This window comes from Neoarius graeffei, chromosome 14 (assembly GCF_027579695.1).
Source record: "Neoarius graeffei isolate fNeoGra1 chromosome 14, fNeoGra1.pri, whole genome shotgun sequence".
NCBI classification, from domain to species: Eukaryota; Metazoa; Chordata; class Actinopteri; order Siluriformes; family Ariidae; genus Neoarius; species Neoarius graeffei.
This window is the reverse complement of record NC_083582.1, coordinates 71,720,643-71,743,286: the sequence shown is the minus strand read 5'-3', so window position 1 is coordinate 71,743,286 and position 22,644 is coordinate 71,720,643. Positions and strand designations below refer to the sequence as shown.

The window sequence follows — 22,644 nt, the reverse complement described above, 5'->3', positions numbered from 1 at the left end:
CAGCAAAGCATTATGGGATTTGTAGTATTAGCGGTGAATGTGCTGTATACACAAATCCGACGAGTAGTCATTTGGGATTGCCTCGTGGGCCAAATATAATTACACTGCGGGCCAAATTTGGCCCGCTGGCCAGAGTTTGACACCCATGGGCTAGAGTCTCGTCACATCGCTCCTGTGGAGGACGGCCCCATGTGGACAGTTGAAAGACACAGAAGACGCTTTGGACACTTACAGTTTTGCTATGATGGCTGAGGACTACAATCGCCATGATAACTTTAGGACTGCAGTTGTCATGAACAGTTTTACACTCAAGCCTCCATCAATGAACAGTTTATAACTTCAACAAAACAGACTTGGTGCTAAAACTATAAATGAGTTTATCAAAGCAAGTTATTTATAATCACACTATCTGTTATCACCCAAATGAGGATGGTTCCCTTTTGAGTCTGGTTCCTCTCAAGGTTTCTTCCTCATGTCGTCCGAGGGAGTCTGCTATGTTGTGAAGATAGCTACATGCACAGCACGAGGGGTTCTATGCAAGAGTGATACTTTGCATCACTAGCACTATTTACAGGCCTCATGTTACATTTCTATGTGACTTACTATCAACCAAGCAAAGCTAAATTTCAAAATTTGAACTGTTACTGATGTACTGTACCTTTTTTATTTCAATTTGGTTGCAGATTGAACCTTTTTTTAACAAATGCAATAAACTGAGGATTTACTTGATAGAGATGCATGCCATTTATCATAAATAATGCACTCATTGTTGTTGCAAGGTCCCCACTAGTCAAATGGAACTTGTGTGAATTATGCAAATAATATGTAAATTAGGTCCCCATATGTCCATTTTCTCTAGATTTTTCACAAGTCCCCATTTAGCACCGTCATCACATTACTTCATCAATTCAGATATTTGAAGTAGTGTATAAGCAAACAAAGCTATGGTAAGTGTACCTGATTTTTTTTCATCCCTCTAGAACTTTTAGAAAGGGTGGTCCCCAAAAGTGATGATCAGAAACTTGGTCCCCATTCAACATGGAAGCGTGTGTGTGTGTGTGTGAGAGAGAGAGAGAGATTAGCAAAGAAGGGATATTACTTACCAAGCCAAGGTCTCATAAACCCATAGAACAGCTCATCTTTAAATGTAATGGAAGCTGGTGAGGAAAATAACACATACAGTATGAATACCAATACTAAATACTTTTATATAGGATCAATTGTCTTATTTTCTCAGCTGCTATGAGTTAGCGTACATTTCAGACAGTTTGTAATTAAATGTCAATTCCATTCCATAACAAAACAAAGATGCGACATTGTAAATAGAATGAGAACATCAGTGATGATGTAGCGCACTCCAGCCCCGTCTAGTCCAGAAGGAATGATCTAAAGTGGGCCACCTTGCGCAATAAATGTTGCAAGCTACAGTATATACACTATATACACTGTATACAAGCTATACATAGTCCGTCTCTCCGTCGGCCATCCATCGCTAGTGATGATGACTGCTTCATTAGGATGCGCAGAAACACAGACGGGCCATGAGGCCTGCACTAGGGTGACAGAGTCATCCACAGTGGTGGCATGAATGAGCCTATCTCCTCTCCTAACAAAGCGCCTTGCACAGTAAGGTAAGACAAGCGATGTCGTGCCCCCATTGTGTTTTCTCTCTGGACCTCCAGACCTGATGCCAAGTGGTGCACAAAAGTGCCACAGACCTGACAGGTATGGAAATTTCCCTGCAGCGACAATTGACTTGCTGAGTGATGCTATCCGTTGGCCATTTGAGTGGCTCTTCTGCATGCCATCTGGTGGTGTGCCATTGACCCTGTTGAGTTCATTTGCCACATTGCACCGAAAAGCACCCTGCTGCCAGCACCTTATTGGTAATGATGCACTATTTAACCCATAGCTGGAACCCAGGCAGGTGCTACCACTCCGGGTCAGATCGGATCTGGGAGCAATGGTGATTAAGGGGTAACTCCACTTTCTCCAATACTCAAGTCCTCCTAGACCTGAGGCTCACCACCGGTTGCAGTTTAAAGTCATACAAGCTATATATAGAAGCTTTCTACACCCTAGGAATACCGACCTATTTGCCAGAAAGAATCCAAAATGGCGAGGAATTGACCGAGAAGAAGTGATTTTTGTTGAACTGCTCATTAAGGCTTAATTAGTCCATAACATCATTAATAATTGTAATGAAGCAAATCTGGATAGAAGTTATATGCACCCTAGGTACCCCTACCTTCATGCCACAAAGAATCAAAATCAGTGAAGAATTGAGGGAGAAGAAGCGATTTGTGTGGAAACTGCTTGGTAGGGATTGATTAATTACTCCATATCGTCAATATTAATTGCAATTATGCAAATTTGGGTAGAAGCCATATGCACCCTTGGCAGACCTACCTTCCTGCCAAAAAGAATAAAAATAAGTACAGAATTAAGAGAGAAGAAGCAATTTTCATGAAATGTGGATGGTGCCGGATGGACAGATGACACACGATGTCATAAACTCATCACCTGTTGGCCGGATGAGCTAGTAATGATGATCATAAATATATAACAGTAATACTTGATTTTCATTTATATAGTGCCTTTTTTTAAATATTAGATTCGACTAGCCAGGAACTGCTTATCATTTGGTAGAATTTTCCTCAGAATTATTTACAGTAAGAGAAGTCATACTCAGTGTGTTTGTCAATAATGATTGGTACAGGAAGGGTTCTAAACCCCAGAGACAAATCAGGAGCTATTAATTGTTTGAACAATTGAAGATATGCAAGGTACATATGTCACTCAGTCTAGTCCAATAAAATATTTACCAGAGGCAAGAAGCAAAGGTTTGATGTAGTCAGGATGAAAAAAGCGCACAAGGTTATAAAAGGGGCCAAGAAACCAGGCACAGGAGTGACGGTATGTCCTTATCAGCTCATCCACTTCCTGGAGACCCACTTCATCAGTCTGTATCTGAGACAGAGGTCACAATAACAATATAAACAATATTGAGTTTCCAGAAATAATACTGATACATCTTTGATGTGCTATATGGGAGTTAATTTTGATGTTTGATAGCTTGCACTAGCAGCTATTACATGAATTAATAATAATAATAATAATATTTAAGTCTAAAATTATAATAATAGCAACCATTTGTATGGTTTGTTTACACTGAAGAATTAATATTTATCTATCAGAATGAACATGCTCAAAGCAGCCTCTTTACATATTACAATAATGAACTAATTAATTCATCCCATCACTCTCATACAACTATCAATACGAATTGATTTATTTGTTATACAACCCCAATTCCCAAAACGTTGGGACACTGTGTAAAACATAAATAAAAACAGAATGTGAAGATTTGCAAATCATGGAAACCCTGTATTTCATTGAAAATAGTACAAAGACAACATATCAACTGTTGAAACTGAGAAATTTTATTGTTTTGGGAAAATATATGCTCACCTTGAATTTGATGTCAGCAACATGTTTCAGAAAAGTTGGGACGGGGCAACAAAAGACTGATAAAGTTGTGTAATGATAAAAAATAATAATAATTAGGTTAATTGTCAACAGGTCAGTAACATGGTTGGGTATAAAAAAGAGCATCCCAGAGAGGCGGAGTCTCTCAGAAGTAAAGATGGGGGGGGGGGGGGGGGGGGGGTTTCACCGCTCTGTGAAAGACTGTGTGGGCAAACAGTGCAACAATTTAAGAATAACGTTCCTCAATATAAAATTGCAAAGAATTTGGGGATCGCATCATCTATGGTACATAACATCATTAAAAGATTCAGAGAATCTGGAGAAATCTCTGTAGGCAAGAGACAAGGCTGAAAACTGACATTGGATGCCTGTGATCTTCAGGCCCTCAGGAGACACTGCATTAAAAGCAGACACATGTCTGTAGTGGAAATCACTGTATGGGCTCAGGAACACTTCAGAAAACCATCGTCTGTGAAAACACTTCATTACTGCATCCACAAATGCAAGTTAAAACCAGATATAAACAATATCCAGAAACACCATCGCTTTCTCTGGGCCCGAGCTCTTTTATGATGGACTGAGGCAAAGAGGAAAACTGTCCCGAGGTCTGACGAATCAAAAGTAGAAATTCTTTTTTTTCGAAATCATGGACACTGTTCTCCAGGCTAAAGAGGAGAGGGACCATCCGGCTTGTTATCAGCGCACAGTTCAAAAGCCAGCATCTGTGATGGTATGAGGGGCATTAGTGCACATGACATGGGTAGCTTGTACATCTGTGAAGGCATCATTAATGTTCAATGATATATACACATTTCAGAGCAATATGCTGCCATCCAGACAAAATGTTTTTCAGGGAAGGCCTTCCTTCTTTCAGCAAGACAATACCAAACCACTTTCTGCACATATTAAAACTGCATGGCTCTGTAGTAAAAGAGTCCAGGGGCTAAACTGGCCTGCCTGCAGTCCAGACCTGTCTCCCATTTAAAACATTTGGTGCATTATGAAGCGCAAAATGCGACAAAGGAGACCCCGAACTGTTGAGCAACTGAAATTGTATATCAGGCAAAAAGGGGACAACATTTCTCTTTCAAAACTATAGCAGTTGGTCTCCTCAGTTCCTAAACATTTACAGTGTTGTTAAAAGTAGAGGTGATGCAACACAGTGGTAAACATGCCCCATCTCAACTTTTTTGAAACATGTTGCTGACATCAAATTCAAAATGAGCATATATTTTTCGAAAAACAATACAATTTCTCAGTTTCAACATTTGATTTGTTGTCTTTGTACTATTTTCAATGAAATATAGGGTTTCCATGATTTGCAAATCATCACTTTCTGTTTTCATTTTCAGTTTACATAGTGTCCCAACTTTTTTGGAATTGGGGTTGTATAAGAGCCATCAAAGAAACAGTCTGACAGTGCAACATGCTATTGACAAATGCTGTTTGCTAATAACAGTATAGTCATTTGTCTGTTTCAGATATCAAGGACATCAGCCAAGAAGGGATATTACACTGTATCAGCCAATCTCAGAGATAAAGAGATAATTAAAGGTCACCAAACTCCCACTCCAGTTTTAGCAAGCTGTCAATTCCAAACAAAGCTAACTAGTTAGCTAATATTTCAGAAGATGGAGTGATGACTCCTCTGCAAGTAATCAATGAATTGTAAATATCACCCCAAATCAGAAAAAGTTGGGATGGTGTGTTGAAATTGAAATTAAAACTGAAAACAATGATTTGTAAATAATCTTTGACTTGTATTGCACTCAAAACAATACAACAGAACATTATTTGATGTTTTACTTCATGAATTTTATTGTTTATTTGACTTTTGATTCTTGTAACACATTTCAAAAAAAGTTGGGACGGTAAAACATTTACCATTTTATAATGTTCCCATTCCTTCTCACAACACTTGAAAGATGTTTAGGGACTGAAGACACCAAGTGATGAAGTGTGTTGTTTTGTTCCATTCTTCCTGCAAACCAGGCCTGGCGCCATGGGGGGGGCGAAAGGCGGCGTCGCCCCCTCGTGGCTACAGCCCCGCCCCCTCAACGGAGACTCAGATCACTTAATTGTTTTCTTATGAAAATATAATGTTTTATAGACGTATTAATAATTTGCATTTTCAAATACGAAATATTAAGTGGTTGCACATTGCACAAAAATACATTTCACATAAATCACTACTAAAACTGGCACGGTAGAACAAATCTGATTGGTTGTTATGATTCTTACGTTGCAATCGTAGAATTCAACTGTATTAATGTAGGATTATTTCAAAAAGCCTGAATTTAATATTAACCCTGTTTTAGACATATGTATCAATCCTAACTACTGGGGACTAGTTATTGTGGGTGTATGTGTGAAATGCTGACACAGCCGCGCACACACAGACCTGTGATAAGGACACGGGTCGTGCTGGCGGGGGTTTTACATGCACACTTACAAGTGCACTGTCTCTGCAATATCCTGCAATATGCAGTCAGTTTACGGGAGTAGTCTTTCCCCTTCCGAATTAAACGAATTCAATCACAATATTGTGAATCCATTTTCTTTCTTTGTAGGCTAAGTTTATCTCCGTTTATGTTGGTGTATGTGTTCATATATGGTCCGCTTTGTGCGCAAATAGCGTAAGAATATGTGTCGTTGACGTCATCCCCATGCAGCGGGGGTGAAATTCATCACTTCAGAGTGTTTAGTCCCCTACACGCCTAAACTGGGATCGCGGATTAAGTGGTTAGCGTTGACTCGGTGCGAGTCAGGAAGGCTATTACTGGTGCCGCCGCGGGGTCTGTTGATTTTTTTAAATTATGATTTTGGCCGCTGAGCCAAGTACCTTAGACTTGCATTGACGTTTTGTTTTCATGCCACGGAGCTATTTGTATGTATTTTAAATTTAAAGGACTTGCCTGTAGGTTTGTGTGTGTTGTTTTATGTTTGGCATCTTTCCGGTTGTAACGCGTGTCTGTGAGAAAATTGGAGGGGAGGATTAACAGGTGGGCACGCGTGTTGATAAAGTGCAACTGCCCTGGTAATATGTCACATGATTTTCCCAGACTAAAGCAACCTTCGGGGCCGTGGTTTTGTGGTTGGCGCAGTTAATTGTTTGAAACACATTGTCAGACCGCCATCACTACTACACACTATATGAAAAAATATTTGCCCCCTTGCGATTTCTAATTGCCCCCTTAGTAAACTGTTCCTGGCGCTGGGCCTGCTGCAAACAGGTCTTAAGGTGTCCAACAGTACGGCGCTGTCATGGTCATAATTTTTGTTTCAAAATTCACCACACATTCTCTATTAGAGACAAAGGGGACACGCCCTCTTCTTCCACAGCCATGCCTTTGTAATGTGTGCAGAATGTGGTTTTACATTGTCTTGGTGAAATCTCCCTGGAAAAGATGTCGTCTTGAAGGCAGCACATGTTGCTCTAAAATCTCAGTGTACTTTTCTGCATTAATGGTCCATCACAGAAGTGTGAGTTACCTTTGCCAAGGGCACTGGCACAACCCCATACCGTGACACACCCTGGCTTTTGGACTTGTTCCTGGTAACAGTCTGGATCGTCCTTTTCATCTTTGGTCTGAAGCACATGGTGTCCATTTCTTCCAAAAAAAGACCTGGAATACTGATTTGTCTGACCACAAAACACATTTCCACTGTGTGATGGTCCATCCCAGATGCCTCCGAGCCCAGAGAAGTCAATGGTGCTTCTGGACATAGTTAACACAAGGCTTCCTTTTTGCACAGTAAAGATTTAACTGGTATTTGTGGATATAACTCTGTATTGTAGCTTGATAAATGTTTGCCAAAGTAATCCTGAGCCCATGTGGTTCTATCAGCTACAGATGAAGGATGGTTCTTGATGCAGTGCTGTCTGAGGGATTGGAGATCACAGGTGTTCAGATTAGGCTTGTGCCCTTGACCTTTAGGCACCGAAATTCCTCCAGATTCCTTGAATCGTTTAATGATATTATGCACCGTAGAGGACGAAATATCCAAATTCCTTCCTATCTTTCTTTCAACAACATTGTTTTTAAACATTTCAATAATTTTCTCACACATTTGTTGACAAACTGGAGATCCTCGGCCCATCTTTACTTCTCAAAGAGCAGGCCTTTCCTGGATACCGATTTTGTACCAAGTCATGATTACAATCACGTGTTGACATCACCCGTTTCAAATCACATCATTTAATAGTACCTCATGACTAGCCATAAATTTCCCCCATTCCACCTTTTTTTGGAATGTGTTACAGGCCTGAAATGCAGGAATGGATGTATATTAACAAATGAAACAAAGTTGACCAACAAAACATGAAATATCTTGGGTTCATTCTGTCTGTAATGAAATACAAGTCAAAACAAATTTTGAAATCTCTGCTTTCTTTTTTTATTTGCGTTTTCCATACCGTCCTAACATTTTCTGATTTGGAGTTGTATATACATCCATCTGAAAGTAGATTTTGTTTTTCAGTCTTTTGGGCCCAGTACCATTTGTGGACACAAAGAAAAGGAGGCAGTCCTAAATGTCATCATTTGATATATGAGGCAGTTTCCACTGGCAGAGTTCGCTATGGTCACTTAAACTACTTACTGTACAGTCCAAAGATATGCAGATTTGGTCAACTGGTTACTCTAAGGCCCTGTCCACACGACAATGGATTCAGGTGAATCCGATAAAATTTTTTATCGTTTCGGCCTGGCAAGAGCAGCACCGGCACCGGCGTTTTGGGTGCCCCAAAATGCTATTTTTTGAGAACGGTTTCCAGAGTGGAAAAATCTGGCAACGGCGCCGTTGCGAAGTCGTCTGGATGAGTAGAGCGGATTTGTTTACGATGACGTCACAACCACATGACTAGAACAAGCAGCACTCACTCATTCACGCTGGGTAGAAGAAGGGGTTTATGTGCATGCGTCCTACTTCTTCTATTGTTCTGGTGTCTCCGATGGGACCGTCTTACAGCGCACATAGAGGTGTGGCATGTGTATTGCATCGTTTTCAGCAAGCGTTGCATTGCCATATGTACCTGATATTTTACTGATCCGTTGCCCATGTGGACGTGATTTTTTTTTTACCCGCTAAAAAAAAAATCTCGTTGCCGTTGTCATGTGGATGTAGCCTAAATTGCCCATAAGTGTGAGTGTGAATGGCTCTGTAAGCTCCGTGATTGACTGGTGACCTGTCCAGGGTGTACAGTGGTGCTTGAAAGTTTGTGAACCCTTTAGAATTTTCTATATTTCTGCATAAATATTACCTAAAACATCATCAGATTTTCACACAAGCCCTAAAAGTAGATAAAGAGAACCCAGTTAAACAATTCAGACAAAAATGTTACACTTGGTCATTTATTTATTGAGGAAAATGATCCAATATTACATATCTGCGAGTGGCAAAAGTATGTGAACCATTGCTTTCAGTATCTGGTGTGACCCCCTTGTGCAGCAATAACTGCAACTAAAAGTTTGCGGTAACTGTTGATCAGTCCTGCACACCGGCTTGGAGGAATTTTAGCCCGTTCCTCCGTACAGAACAGCTTCAACTCTGGGATGTTGGTGGGTTTCTTCACATGAACTGCTCACTTCAGGTCCTTCCACAACATTTCCATTGGATTAAGGTCAGGACTTTGACTTGGCCATTCGAAAACATTCACTTTATTCTTCTTTAACCATTCTTTGGTAGAACGACTTGTGTGCTTAGGGTTGTTGTCTTGCTGCATGACCCACCTTCTCTTGAGATTCAGTTCATGGACAGATGTCTTGACATTTTCCTTTAGAATTCGCTGGTATAATTCAGAATTCATTGTTCCATCAATGATGGCAAGCCGTCCTGGCTCAGATACAGCAAAACAGGCTTAAACCATGATACTACCACCACCATGTTTCACAGATGGGATAAGTTTCTTATGCTGGAATGCAGTGTTTTCCTTTCTCCAAACATAACGCTTCTCATTTAAACCAAAAAGTTCTATTTTGGTCTCATCCGTCCACAAAACATTTTTCCAATAGCCTTCTGGCTTGTCCACGTGATCTTTAGCAAACTGCAGATGAGCAGCAATGTTCTTTTTGGAGAGCAGTGGCTTTCTCCTTACAACCCTGCCATGCACATCACTGTTGTTCAGTGTTCTCCTGATGGTGGACTCATGAACATTAACATTAGCCAATGTGAGAAAGGCCTTCAGGTGCTTAGACGTTACCCTGGGGTCCTTTGTGACCTCGCCGACTATTATATGCCTTGCTCTTGGAGTGATCTTTGTTGGTCAACCACTCCTGGGGAGGGTAACAGTGGTCTTGAATTTCCTCCATTTGTACACAATCTGTCTGACTGTGGATTGGTGGAGTCCAAACTCTTTAGAGATGGTTTTGTAACCTTTTCCAGCCTGATGAGCATCAACAACGCTTTTTCTGAGGTCCTCAGAAATCTCCTTTGTTCGTGCCATGATACACTTCCACAAACATGTGTTGTGAAGATCAGACTTTGATAGATCCCAGTTATTTAAATAAAACAGGGTGCCCACTCACACCTGATTGTCATCCCACTGATTGAAAACACCTGACTCTAATTTCACCTTCAAATTAACTGCTAATCCTAGAGGTTCACATACCTTTGCCACTCACAGATATGTAATATTGGATCATTTTCCTCAATAAATAAACGACCAAGTATAATATTTTTGTCTGATTTGTTTAACTGGGTTCTCTTTATCTACTTTTAGGACTTGTGTGAAAATCTGATGATGTTTTAGGTCATATTTATGCGGAAATGTAGAAAATTCTAAAGGGTTCACAAACTTTCAAGCACCACTGTATCCTGCCTCTTGCCCAATCCAACTGGGATTGACTCCAGCTCACCCATGACCCACAATAGATAACCGGCATAGAAAGTGACTGTCTCAGCAGAGGTGGACAAAGTACCCAACTTCATAACTTAAGTCAAAGTACAGATCCCACTGGTCAAATGTTACTCCAATACAAGTGAAAGTTGTCCAGTCAAATTTTTACTTAAGTTAAAGTACTGAAGTACTTGCTTTTAAAAATATTTAAGTATTAAAAGAACATTTTGTGTCAACGCATCGTTGTATTATTGCCACAACGCTTACAAAACCAAATGCCTCTGAAGCAACCGACTGGATTTACTGACTAACTTGTAGAACCTGGTAGAACGTTACAAAATGAAACACAACTGAAGTGAAAAAGAGCCACTGTCATTTTCATTTTCTTTTTAAAAATTGTAACACTCCTCCCCACCCCCACAAAGCAGCATGGTAGTGGTCTGACGCAGCTCTGGCAGTGTGTGCACACATGCATGTGTGTGTTAATCAGGAAGACAGTGGAATAGCTGTAAATGCAGCTTGCTCAGAAAATAAAAATGACAATCCGACCTGATTAAAACCCAGGTCCACACCTCGAGCTTAATAACTGCCCAACAGCAACACTGCTTTAAGTGAGACAAAAAAGTGCAAGACCATCATCTGACATCAAAACAAAAAATTCCAAAAATTTGTTTCAACTGACTAGTACAATACTGTCCATCTCACAGATCTTGTGTGTGTGTGTGTGTGTGTGTGTGCGCGCACACGTGCACTTAAGTGTATGCATTCATGCACATATGAATCTTCCTGTGGAATCATGGTGGTTTAATGTTAAGCTAGCTAGTCAGTGAAGCTCCACTGACATGCGAGCAAACTCTTTTCAAACTCAAAATCATATTGGGTAGCTAACGCTACTAGAAAAGAAAGATTTCTACATTCTGTTTATTTGGCAAGATTATGCTAAAACATTTCTGAAAGGACTTCAGATAAATTAACGTTATTCATGTTCGCGTAACTCCATTCTTACATGCTAACTAACACTACGTTCACACTGCAAGGTTTAATGCTCAATTCCGATTTTTTTGTGAAATCCGATTTTTTTGTGAGGTCGTTCACATTAACAAATATATGCGACTTGTATGTGATCCTCAGTATGAACGAAAAGCGACCTAAAAGTGTTCCGCATGCGCATTGCAGGATACGACGACGTCACACGCAGTGAGCATGGCCAGTGTTTACGGAAGTAACCTAAAGTTTCCTGTGTATGACAGTAGCCAGCATGAAGTACCTGGCGATGATGCAGTTGTTGTTGCGACGGAGCCAGAACATGCACAATAGCCTGATGTTAAGGAGGAGGTTGAGAAGGAAGAGGGCAAGGGTTTTGGCTCAGGCGTTCTGCGGGGTAGTGACTGCAACTTCCGTTCAAAGGAACATCAAAGCCATGTTGTTGTAACTTTTTTTGAGAGACCCGCCGCCTACTTCAGCGCAGAATAGTGACGTTTGTGGCTTGTTGATGACGTGTAAGTCGGATGAATGCGACCTGGCGGTTCAGACTGAAGTCGCATATGAAAAGATCGGATAGGAATCGGAATTAGGACCACATATCCAAACGGCCTGGGTCGGATTTGAAAAAATCGGATCTGTGTTGTTCATATTGTCAGTAAAAGATCGGATACAGGTCACATATGGGCGAAAAAATCGGATTTGAGTCACTTCAGCCTGCAGTGTGAACGTAGTGTAACAGTGTCCAAGTTAATGTTAGCCGTGGACAAGGTGATGGCAACTTGGCGGGCAAATCCATAGAAATTCATTTGACTAACCAGACTGCATAGCTATTGCAATGATATTGCTAGCTCTAAGAGCACAGACAACTTCGTTGCAAGCTTTCTCTTGGAATAAAATGTTTACATCCCTCAATATGCTTCCGCAGGTTGGACGGTGAACTTTTGTAGGCTGTGATGTGGTTTGTTTTTGGCAAACAAAGCAAACATTTAAAACGAAACCAATCTTTAATCCTTTCAGAAAACTGAAACATGGGCTCTCACTATTGAGGTATTTCACCCACGTGACCAAGTCACGTGACACAGCCATTTTGGACGGCACGCTTAAGTCCTTCAGTGCAAGGCGGTATGAGATGGTGGAGACCTTTGCACATTTTAACAAGAAAGTAAGCTGTGATTCGTGTTAAATTGGATCTGTCTTTTATCACAAACACTGTACCCAGCCTTGGTATGGAGCCCTGTTTATTTATTTCTGTGTCCCGTTTCTTTCTAGCCTCTGTTATTGCGTTTTATGTCTGATGTCTGCTACATGCAACCCTAGACAAATTAACACTGCCTTGTTTCACTGCTCAGATGGGTTAACAAACACTGACCCATTTACTTTTTGCTATATATTTTATCAAAATTGCGTTAACTGATAAACTAACCTGAAATGAAATGATCACTGCAAAGTCTGGAGTACTCTGTTGGCTCCCAATCCTGTCTCTTCACAGCTGCAATCCATTTGGCCCTCTTGTCTGGGTCAGTAGGAAACCGGTAGTGATGTGCCGGTCGCGAACGATCCGGTTCAAAGAGCCGGCTCTTTGACGTGAACGACGGGAGTGCAGGTATCAATGCGCTGTCGAAGCGCGCAGAAGGTGTTAGTACGCCTGTCATTATAGTGCGGACTTTCCATAGCATAGAAAATCGCCACGTTTCAATTTGTGTAACTGAACTTTGTTTCATGTCACTGGTCATATAAACCTATGTAAACAGGAAAAACGTGGAAGAGTTTGGTCGCATCTAACTACAGCCCCAAAAAATACCGTTGGCCATGCTGAGCCTAGCTACATTGCTAACAGGAGTAAACAGGAGTAACAGCGCGTCTGACTGACTGGGAGGTCACGCAAAGCTCGGAGAGGTACGGATCAGCTCGTCTCAATTAAGGAAAGAACATATTTCATTATGGAAGTATGGTGGACTGTTCCTTTAAGATTCCAGCAGCATCATTACAGATAAACAGAGAACTTTGAACTTGAATTTGCATTTTGGCCGACAAAGCGTTGCATGCATGCATGCATGCATGCATGCATGCATGCATGATGATTTGCATGTTTTCAGTCTTTCTCTGTAAAGTTTCTAAGGAAACGTATATAGAGGACAGCACATGTATTTCTCATGCTTTTGTTTGGTTTGCAGGTCAGAACCACAAGCAGAAGCTGATGAAAAGCTGGTTTGCATATTTTTTGCTTTATCAAAACAAGCCTCTGTAATGTGTTTCTGATCAAAGCTACTGGAGAATATCTTTCGATCTGTCTCACTGTGTGCAAAGTGTGTGCGCGTGCATGTTTCCTGTGTTTCCTGTGTTTCCTGCGGTCTTGCTGGCTGCTGTTGTTTCTCAATATCCTTCTGCATTTCTGTTTCTTGCAGAACAAGCTTAGAATCATGTCAGGAACAAATTTAGTCAAGTCAAGTCAACTTTATTGTCAAATATGCTATACATGCTCGACATACAGCACAGATGAAATTTCAGTCCTCTCTGACCCACGGTGCAAACAGGCAATGCAATAAATAAAAATAGAATAATTGAAAAAACAAACAAACAATATAAACAGTATAAACACTAGATAGGAACTAGACATAGACTAAACACTCAGACAATATAAACAGTGTAAACACTAGATAAGAACTACACACAGACTAAACACTCAAACAGACAATATAAACAGTATAAACACTCTAGATATGAACTAGACGTAGACTAAACACTCATACACACACACACATAAATTGGTTCAAATAACCAAACAGTCAAGGGCACTTGAGGTATAACAGGTAAACATGAAACATGAAATAAGCAGTATACAGTAAACAAACTAGCAGCTGTTAAGATGAGGTAGTGCGGAATTTACAATCTGAAAGCAAAAATCCTGATGTTAAATGTTATTGTTGCGAATTTGCTCCAGTGTCTGAATTACGATTCGGGACTAAAATTGAATTTCGGGAATCTAAAATATAAAACTGAATTTCCCATGTAAGCGCGTGTGATTGCAATCCGTTTCTAAACAGCATTCAGATTCTCTATTAATTCACATTTTTAAATTCAATTTCAAAAAGTAACGAGACCGTCAATGATGGCGTAGCTCATTCCAGCCCTGTGAGAAATCAAATCTGGGTAGAAGATACAGTGGATATAAAAAGTGTACACACCCTGTTAAAATAATAAAAATGAGACCATGATAAATAATTTAAAAACTTTTCCTACCTTTAATGTGACCTATAACCTCATTTCATCTCATTATCTCTAGCCGTTTTATCCTGTTCTACAGGGTCGCAGGCGAGCTGGAGCCTATCCCAGCTGACTACGGGCGAAAGGCGGGGTACACCCTGGACAAGTCGCCAGGTCATCACAGGGCTGACACATAGATACAGACAACCATTCACACTCACATTCACACCTACGGTCAATTTAGAGTCACCAGTTAACCTAACCTGCATGTCTTTGGACTGTCGGGGAAACTGGAGCACCTGGACGAAACCCACACGGACAACATGCAAACTCCGCACAGAAAAGCCCTCGCCGGCCACGGGGCTCGAACCCGGACCTTCTTGCTGTGAGGCGACAGCGCTAACCACTACACCACTGTACCACCCAATCTATAACCTGTACAATTCAATTAATAAACAAACAAATCTGTTAGGGGGAAAAACATAAAAATAAAACACGTACAATAAGCTGGTTGCATAAGTGTGCACACCCTTAAACTAATACTTTGTTGATGTCACAGTCTGGTCCAGTCCATCCATGCCTTAGATTGTGGGATTTCCATGCCGGCTCCAGGACAGGAATTCAGTCCTGCCTTGCTGAAGGCCATTTCCTGAAGCGGCATGCCCACACCTGCTACCACTCCTCTCCCATCAGCCAGGGCTTTTTAAGAGCTGTTTGGAGCTACTCCATTTGCCAGACTGTCTCTTGTAGACTTTCCTCACCTCGTTACAGCTCATTGGTATTGTGTCTTCTTGATTCCTCTGCCTGAATTTTTCCTTGTTTTTTTATGAAGATCTTTCTGTCCAGTTTTTTGTCCCTGATCGTGTCTACCTGCTCCTCTGTGTTTTTTGACCTCCTGGCCTGTTTTTTGACTCCCGATTTTTGCCTGAGCCCTACTGTACCTTTGCCTTTCTGCCATCTACTTCATTAAGGAAGTTTTCTCTTTACACTGCCTGTTTTCTGAGTCTGCTCTTGGTTCCTCACTTCACCTCAGCTCACCACTCCTGACAGTTGAAACACCTTTTGATTTAATTACAGCATTCAGTCTTTTTGGGTCGGAGTCTTTCAGCCTGCCACATCTAGACAATATTTTCCCACTCTTCCTTGCAAAATCGCTCCAAATCTGTCAGATTGAGAGTGCATCTCTTGTGCACAGCCCTCTTCAGGTCACCCCACAGATTTTCAATTGGATTTAGGTCTGGGCTCTGGCTGGGCCATTCCAAAACTTTAATTTTCTTCTGGTGAAGCCTTTCTTTTGTTGATTTTTGATGTATGCTTGGGGTCATTGTCATGCTGAAAGATGAAATTCATCTTCAGCTTTCTAGCAGACACCTGAAGGTTTTGGGCCAAAATTGACTGGGTCATTCTTTTCACCTGATCACTGGAAACTCTAAGGAGTTCAGATATCTTCATCCAGGGGTTACGGTAGTCCTTTCTTTCCGGTTTTGCAAAAAGTAATATTTTAATGTAGGGATGGATTGCCATGCCGTAGCCATAGTAACCATTTATGAACCATCTTCTCCCTTTCACTGTACAGCATTGAAGCATTGAACACACCGATCTCTGTACTCGATGCCATGTTCTATCTCCACCCATTCTTCTGACTCCCTGTAATGGTATTGGATACAGAGATGATACTGGATGCCAAATACAGCAACATTACGACTGTGCTTTAAACCCGTGGCGGAATCAAAATTCCTTTTCTCTGGCGGTGGGTTTCCACGTGTGAAAGAGACGTTGTTACATCTGTGCTACAGGAGAACAAAGGACAAAGAACGAGCTATTGATACCGGACCTTTAGCCAAAGTTCAATGTATTTCATCTTCGCATAGTTGTAATAATAACTGACCCGGTTAGTTACTGCAGCCCACGCAGTATTTTAAAGAGAAAAGGCGACCGGATCCCTTTTCCCTTTCGCAATGTCGACAAACTACAAACAAGATTCCTTCCAGATCATCGGACGACCGACAGGACACCGAAGATCTTCAGCTGACGAGCTGTAAAAGTAAAAGGAACAGAACGGTTTTCTCCCTGGACCTGTGCTCCACGTTGTCTTCGGATAACAGATGGCGCACTTTCAGTCGCCAAGCAAGAGCGATCTCAAGTAAGGCTGGCATCTGGGCAATTGTTAGTCTTAGTTGTGGCTAGTTAATGTGAAGTGTTGTTTATTTGAATTCATTCATGGTTTAAATGTACACATTTTGATTCACATGAAAGTCAGTCTTAGATCATGTGGTGTTTGATTTGCTTTGTTTACTATCTGTATTTAGTTAGATCGTGCATGCTCTCTCTCTCTCGCGCTCTCTCTCTCTTTTTAACTCCCTCTGTCGCACTACACCCCTCAACATTGGGATTTCAGGAATCGCTAAGGGCTGAGAAGTTGTTGGATTTAAGGCCTAGCCGAGACTAGTTTTTAAACTACAGATCCTTTGTCTCTTTCTCCCTCGTGCGTTCTCATTGTTGCCCATCCCCTTTTAAGCGAGGCCTAGCACAAGGCTCGAGCATTCCATTCACATACTCTCACACACTCACAAACACTCTTGCACAACACACTCTCACACACGCGCACACACACACACTCTCACACAGACACATACAAACACGTGATTTCCCTTTCACATTTTAACATCCACTCGCCCCTACACTGTAAACTTGCATATAGCTATTACTTCTGATCACCATTAGTGCCTTAGTTATCATATACACTACTGATTATTACCTGTATACATTGTATCACCATTTATATTGAATTATTCCTTGGCTGCTATTGTTGCTATATATGATCAGTATTAGTTTGCTAATTCGTGTCAGCTATTTCAATAAATGGTATCTTTGGAATAAACTGTGTTCTGTCTATTGCTACAACATTCACTGAGTGCCAACCTCTGCCAAACAAGTATTCTAATTGCCTTCGCCCATTTGGTTGTTATATGAATGTTATAGATCTAGAGTAAACGCATTACATTAGAGCTACGATACTCACTAAAACTATAGCAACATCACCACTAAGTTATTCCAGTGATTTTAATAGTTTAGCTATCAACTATTAGACGCTGTCATGGTCCTACCTGTGGGTTTCCTCTCTTCAGGTAAGATCTCCACTCAGCATTACCGGCCACGCCCGCATACACTTCCTCTTATTAACTCTCAGTGGCTGTCATTGGCTGTTGCCTATCACCTGCTCCTCCTCTGTGTGTATTTAAGCTGCTGTCCTCCCAAGCTTCAGTGTCAGATTGTCTTCTAGGTGTCGACTCCGTCAATTCTTCAGTCCTGGTAACCTGACCCTGCATTTCTGTCCCTTATCTTGCTACCTGATCTGTGACTCTGTGTTCCAGCCTGTTCCCCACTCCTGCCTGTTGTGCTGTTCTGTCTGCTGAGGGACTGTTTGCTGGGAGACTGCCTGAACACCTAGTGCTGTCAGTTTACAGCCTCCCTACTCTGACAACACCTGATTCTGTCTGATCTCTGCTGCTAAGCAGGGTCGAGCCTGGTCAGTGCTTGGATGGGAGACCGCAGACATCACCACCATGCTCCCACCAGTCCTCCTGCCACTGAACTTCACACATGCACATCCTCCCAACTCCCTTTCCCCTGTTATCAATAAAACTCAACATTTAACTTGCGCTCTTGGGTCCTTGTCTGTTTCCCCTGACAGACACTTGAATTAATAATTAATGAATTTGAGACTGATCCCTTTTTACATGAGACTGATTTGATAAGCCTATTGCACCTACATTAGTCAGTGCTGTTTTCTGCATGACAAATGTGGCCAATGTACTTAAGATATTGGCTATAAGTAACGTCATGTAGGTGTGCTGTTTTGAGAGTGTTCTCGATCTGTTCATTTGTGTAAATGAAAGCATAATCTGTCTCTTCATCCTCATCGTCACTTCCTGTAATCTGCCTTTGCTTCCATCCATCTTTTACCATACTTCATAGACACTGACTCCAACATGCCTCCAACTTCTTAAGCTCTTGTTCATTTGGAAGTGAAGCATCTGTCCCATACGTTAGCTGGGATCTTAGGCAGCTGGGCCATAGAAGGTTCACGCTGCACGCTACACGCGTGTAAAGAAAAGTGGACAAACGTAGCATGACTTGCTCTGGGCCATAGAACGGCGTTCACGTTGCACGCTGCACACTTCACGCGTGAAGCGAGAAATGAACATGCACACTTTTTTCTAGGCGTGAAGATGGAAATTCCAGTCAATGCATGCGGTCACCGCCGCGCCAGCCAATCAGAACGGGTCTAGGGAGATAACTCTATCAGGGGAAAACTTCAGAAAAAATATAATTGAATGGTATAATTGAAAAATAGTTCTTCATCGGGATTGTCAAGCAGATTATAGAATGTTCGGTGAAATTCACCACGGGTTTCTCTCAGAAGGAAGTGTTCTCGGCTCCAAATTCTGTTCCTTTTTCTCTTCCTCTGTCTCAGTAAAAGCAGAATGAGGCAATCGTCGTCATCCGAAGAGTCCATATTGTTGGTTACTCGGTCAAAGTAGAACAGGCGCAACACGTGAACATCCAAGCATGAAGTTTAATGGCCCAGGGTCCGGTTCTTCACGTGAACGTGTAGCGTGCAGCATGCAGCGTGAACCTTCTATGGCCCAGCTGCCTTACACAAGCCTCTAAGATCTTGCGCCTTGTATGTAGACTGACGTTTGTGTCACATAGTACAGATTTAAACTCATGAAACTTCGCTACAGCTCTCTCATTGCTATGTTGTATAAAGCATTCATTAACATCATCCAAGATACGTGAAGAATCGTACATTTAATTCTCTATTTCTTGTGATTCAGTGCTAAAGAGAATGTCCTGCTTCACCAGTTCTTCATTATTGAACCCTTGTGTCTTGGTCTTCTTGAAGGCAATAGTCAGTCCGAATCTTTTACACGTATCATTTAAGATGATGTGTGTAAAAATACAGTACCAGTCAAAAGTTTGGAAACACCTTCAAATTTGATGTTTTTTCTTTCTTTTAATTAACTAAAAGACACTTTGTGTCTTAAAGTAATGACTGACTGTTATTTCTCTTTACTTAGTTGAGCGGTTCTTGACATAATATGGATTACTACAGTTGTCGAACAGGGCTATTTACTGTATTTTTATTATTTACTCTTTACTGGTTGATGGTGTCAAATGCATTAAGAAGGCAAGAAATTCCATTTTTGACAAGACACACCTGTTAACTGAGAAGCATTCCAGGTGACTACCTCATGAAGCTGGTTCAGATAATGCCAATGGTGTGCAAAGCTGTTATCAAAGTAAATAGTGACGACTTTGAAGATATAATTCCATATGTTCCATATGTTATTTCATAGTTTTGATGAGTTCAGAATTGTTCTACAATGTAGGAAAATAAATAAATAAATAAATAAATAAATAAAACCATCAAATTTGAAGGTGTTTCCAAACTTTTGACTGGTACTGTATCTTCTGCAGCCCGGACTGCTTTACAAAATAGAACAACATTGTCAGCATACAATAGCCATCTTATAATTTCAGTTCCAGACATTTTCTATTCCTTCACTGGTTTCTGTTTGTACCCCTACCTTCATGCCAGAAAGAATCAAAATTGGTGAAGAATTGAGGGAGAAGAAGCGATTTGTGTGGAAACTGCTCATTAGGGATTGATTCATTAGCCCATATCTTCATTACTAATTGCAGTTATGTAAATTTGGGTAGAAACTATCGTATATCGTGGCCTTTCTCCTTTCCTTTTCACTCTCTACACCACTGATTTCAACTACTGCACGGAGACCTGCCACCTCCAGAAATTTGCTGATGACTCTGCAGTGGTTGGACGTATTACCAGTGGTGATGAGAGCGAGTACAGGACGGTGGTGGACAACTTTGTCACGTGGAGCAGGAAGAACCACCTACAGCTCAACGTGATAAAGACGAAAGAACTGATGGTCGATCTGAAGAGAATCAGGGCTCCGGTGAACCCTGTTAACATCCAAAGGGTCAGTACCTGGGGGTGTATATGGGGGGAATATACGGTAAATACCTGGGGGTGTACTTGGATAATAAACTGGACTGGTCCAAAAACGTGTCCTGTATGTGCATATTTCCATAGATGCAGATTAGCCCAAATGATAAAATACTCTGTAAAAGTGATTTATAAAACAATTGGAGAATACTGCAGTCTAATCTAAAATATTTGAGTTTCCTAAGAAAGAGCATCCTCTGTTGTAGCTTCTTACATTTGGTCTGTGCACACTGGTTAAAACACAATCTGTCGTCTATCTCTATTCCCAAATACTTGTAAGATGAGACCCGCTCTATCTGTTCGCTATTAATCTTGGATGGGGAGATAGGTATTCCTCATCTCATCTCATTATCTGTAGCCGCTTTATCCTGTTCTACAGGGTCGCAGGCAAGCTGGAGCCTATCCCAGCTGACTACGGGTGAAAGGCAGGGTACACCCTCGACAAGTCGCCAGGTCATCACAGGGCTGACACATAGACACAGACAACCATTCACACTCACATTCACACCTACGGTCAATTTAGAGTCACCAGTTAACCTAACCTGCATGTCTTTGGACTGTGGGGGAAACCGGAGCACCCGGAGGAAACCCACACGGACACAGGGAGAACATGCAAACTCCGCACAGAAAGGCTCTCGCCGGACACAGGGCTTGAACCCAGACCTTCTTGCTGTGAGGCGACGGTGCTAACCACTACACCACCATGCCGCCCATAGGTATTCCTTTTTTGCTAAAATCTATCACCGTTTCCTTTGTCTTTTTAACATTGACCAATAAAAAGTTGGGTGGCACGGTGGTGTAGTGGTTAGCGCTGTCGCCTCACAGCAAGAAGGTCCGGGTTCGAGCCCTGTGGCCGGCGAGGGCCTTTCTGTGCGGAGTTTGCATGTTCCCGTGTCCGCGTGGGTTTCCTCCGGGTGCTCCGGTTTCCCCCACAGTCCAAAGACATGCAGGTTAGGTTAACTGGTGACTCTAAATTGACCGTAGGTGTGAATGTGAGTGTGAATGGTTGTCTGTGTCTATGTGTCAGCCCTGTGATGACCTGGCGACTTGTCCAGGGTGTACCCCGCCTTTCACCCGTAGTCAGCTGGGATAGGCTCCAGCTTGCCTGCGACCCTGTAGAACAGGATAAAGCGGCTAGAGATAATGAGATGAGATGAATAAAAAGTTGTCTGTACACCACCTAATAAAACCCTGAACCTCCCTTTCAAAACCTTCAACGGATAAGGTGTCAAGTATAAGGAAAAGTTGGCAAGTATAATAATAATAATAATAATAATGAAACAGGAAGTTGTGCCTTCCTTTCCTCCTGCATGCTGTGCAGGAAGTCACTCACGATGCCCATGTGTCCCAGAAACCAGTTGCGTTGCGGCGGACAGCGGAAGCACGAGAGGCGCGTGCGTTTCCACAGCAGGTGCGCGAGGCGCACGGCGAAGACCAGCACGAGCGCAAGCGCGCACACACCGAGCGCACCGAGCAGTCCGCGCGCGCACAGCAGCCGAGCCAACCGGACCCACAGACCGTCAAAGAGCACCGCAGCCATCCTGAGAGACAGAACACAGCACCGTCCATCAGCGGACACACACTGTTCAGGGGGCATAAACTTTCGGAATGGGTTCGGACTGGGAGCTGCATGCCAGTATAGTGCAAGTACAGCTCCCTGACCACATCCGACAAGGTCATGAGACAGAAGGCTCTTTCGATTCGGTTAACATGATGCATATGATTTGTTTTTAATGTTCACAAACAAACAAACAAACAAACAAACAAACAAACAAACAAATCTCACCTTCCTTCAGATGTTTGCATCCACTGAGGCTTGTACTGTAAGACTGACAGCTTGGAATCGATGTTTTCATCAGACACAAAAAACACCATGCAACTTCCTGCACACACACACACACACACACACACTCTTAGTCATGCCTTTCTAATAGTGGTAAGTAATATTTACACTACCGTTCAAAAGTTTGGGGTCACCCAGATAGGCAATTTTGTGCTTTCCATGAAAAGTCACACTTTTATTTACCACCATAAGTTGTAAAATGAATAGAAAATATAGTCAAGACATTTTTCTGGCCATTTTGAGCATTTAATC

General features: G+C 41.8%; 1 protein-coding gene across 3 annotated transcripts in view; it reads right to left on the bottom strand.

The window, feature by feature from the left end:
- LOC132898583 (cytochrome P450 4F3) overlaps positions 1-22,429 on the bottom strand; it is a 59,127-nt gene extending 36,698 nt beyond the window's left edge. The window contains exons 1-4 of one of the 3 annotated variants that reach the window (XM_060940295.1): positions 22,336-22,429; positions 21,883-22,090; positions 2,826-2,970; positions 1,104-1,157 (exon numbers count right to left, since the gene is read on the bottom strand). In XM_060940295.1, the coding sequence (XP_060796278.1) occupies positions 1,104-1,157; positions 2,826-2,970; positions 21,883-22,090; positions 22,336-22,424 (496 nt within the window). In that variant the 5' untranslated portion in view covers positions 22,425-22,429. Of the gene's footprint in view, positions 1-1,103; positions 1,158-2,825; positions 2,971-5,373; positions 5,557-21,882; positions 22,091-22,335 lie in introns of those variants that run through there. The other 2 variants (XM_060940296.1, XM_060940297.1) reach the window with 2 other exon arrangements.
- Positions 22,430-22,644: the final 215 nt, after the last annotated feature.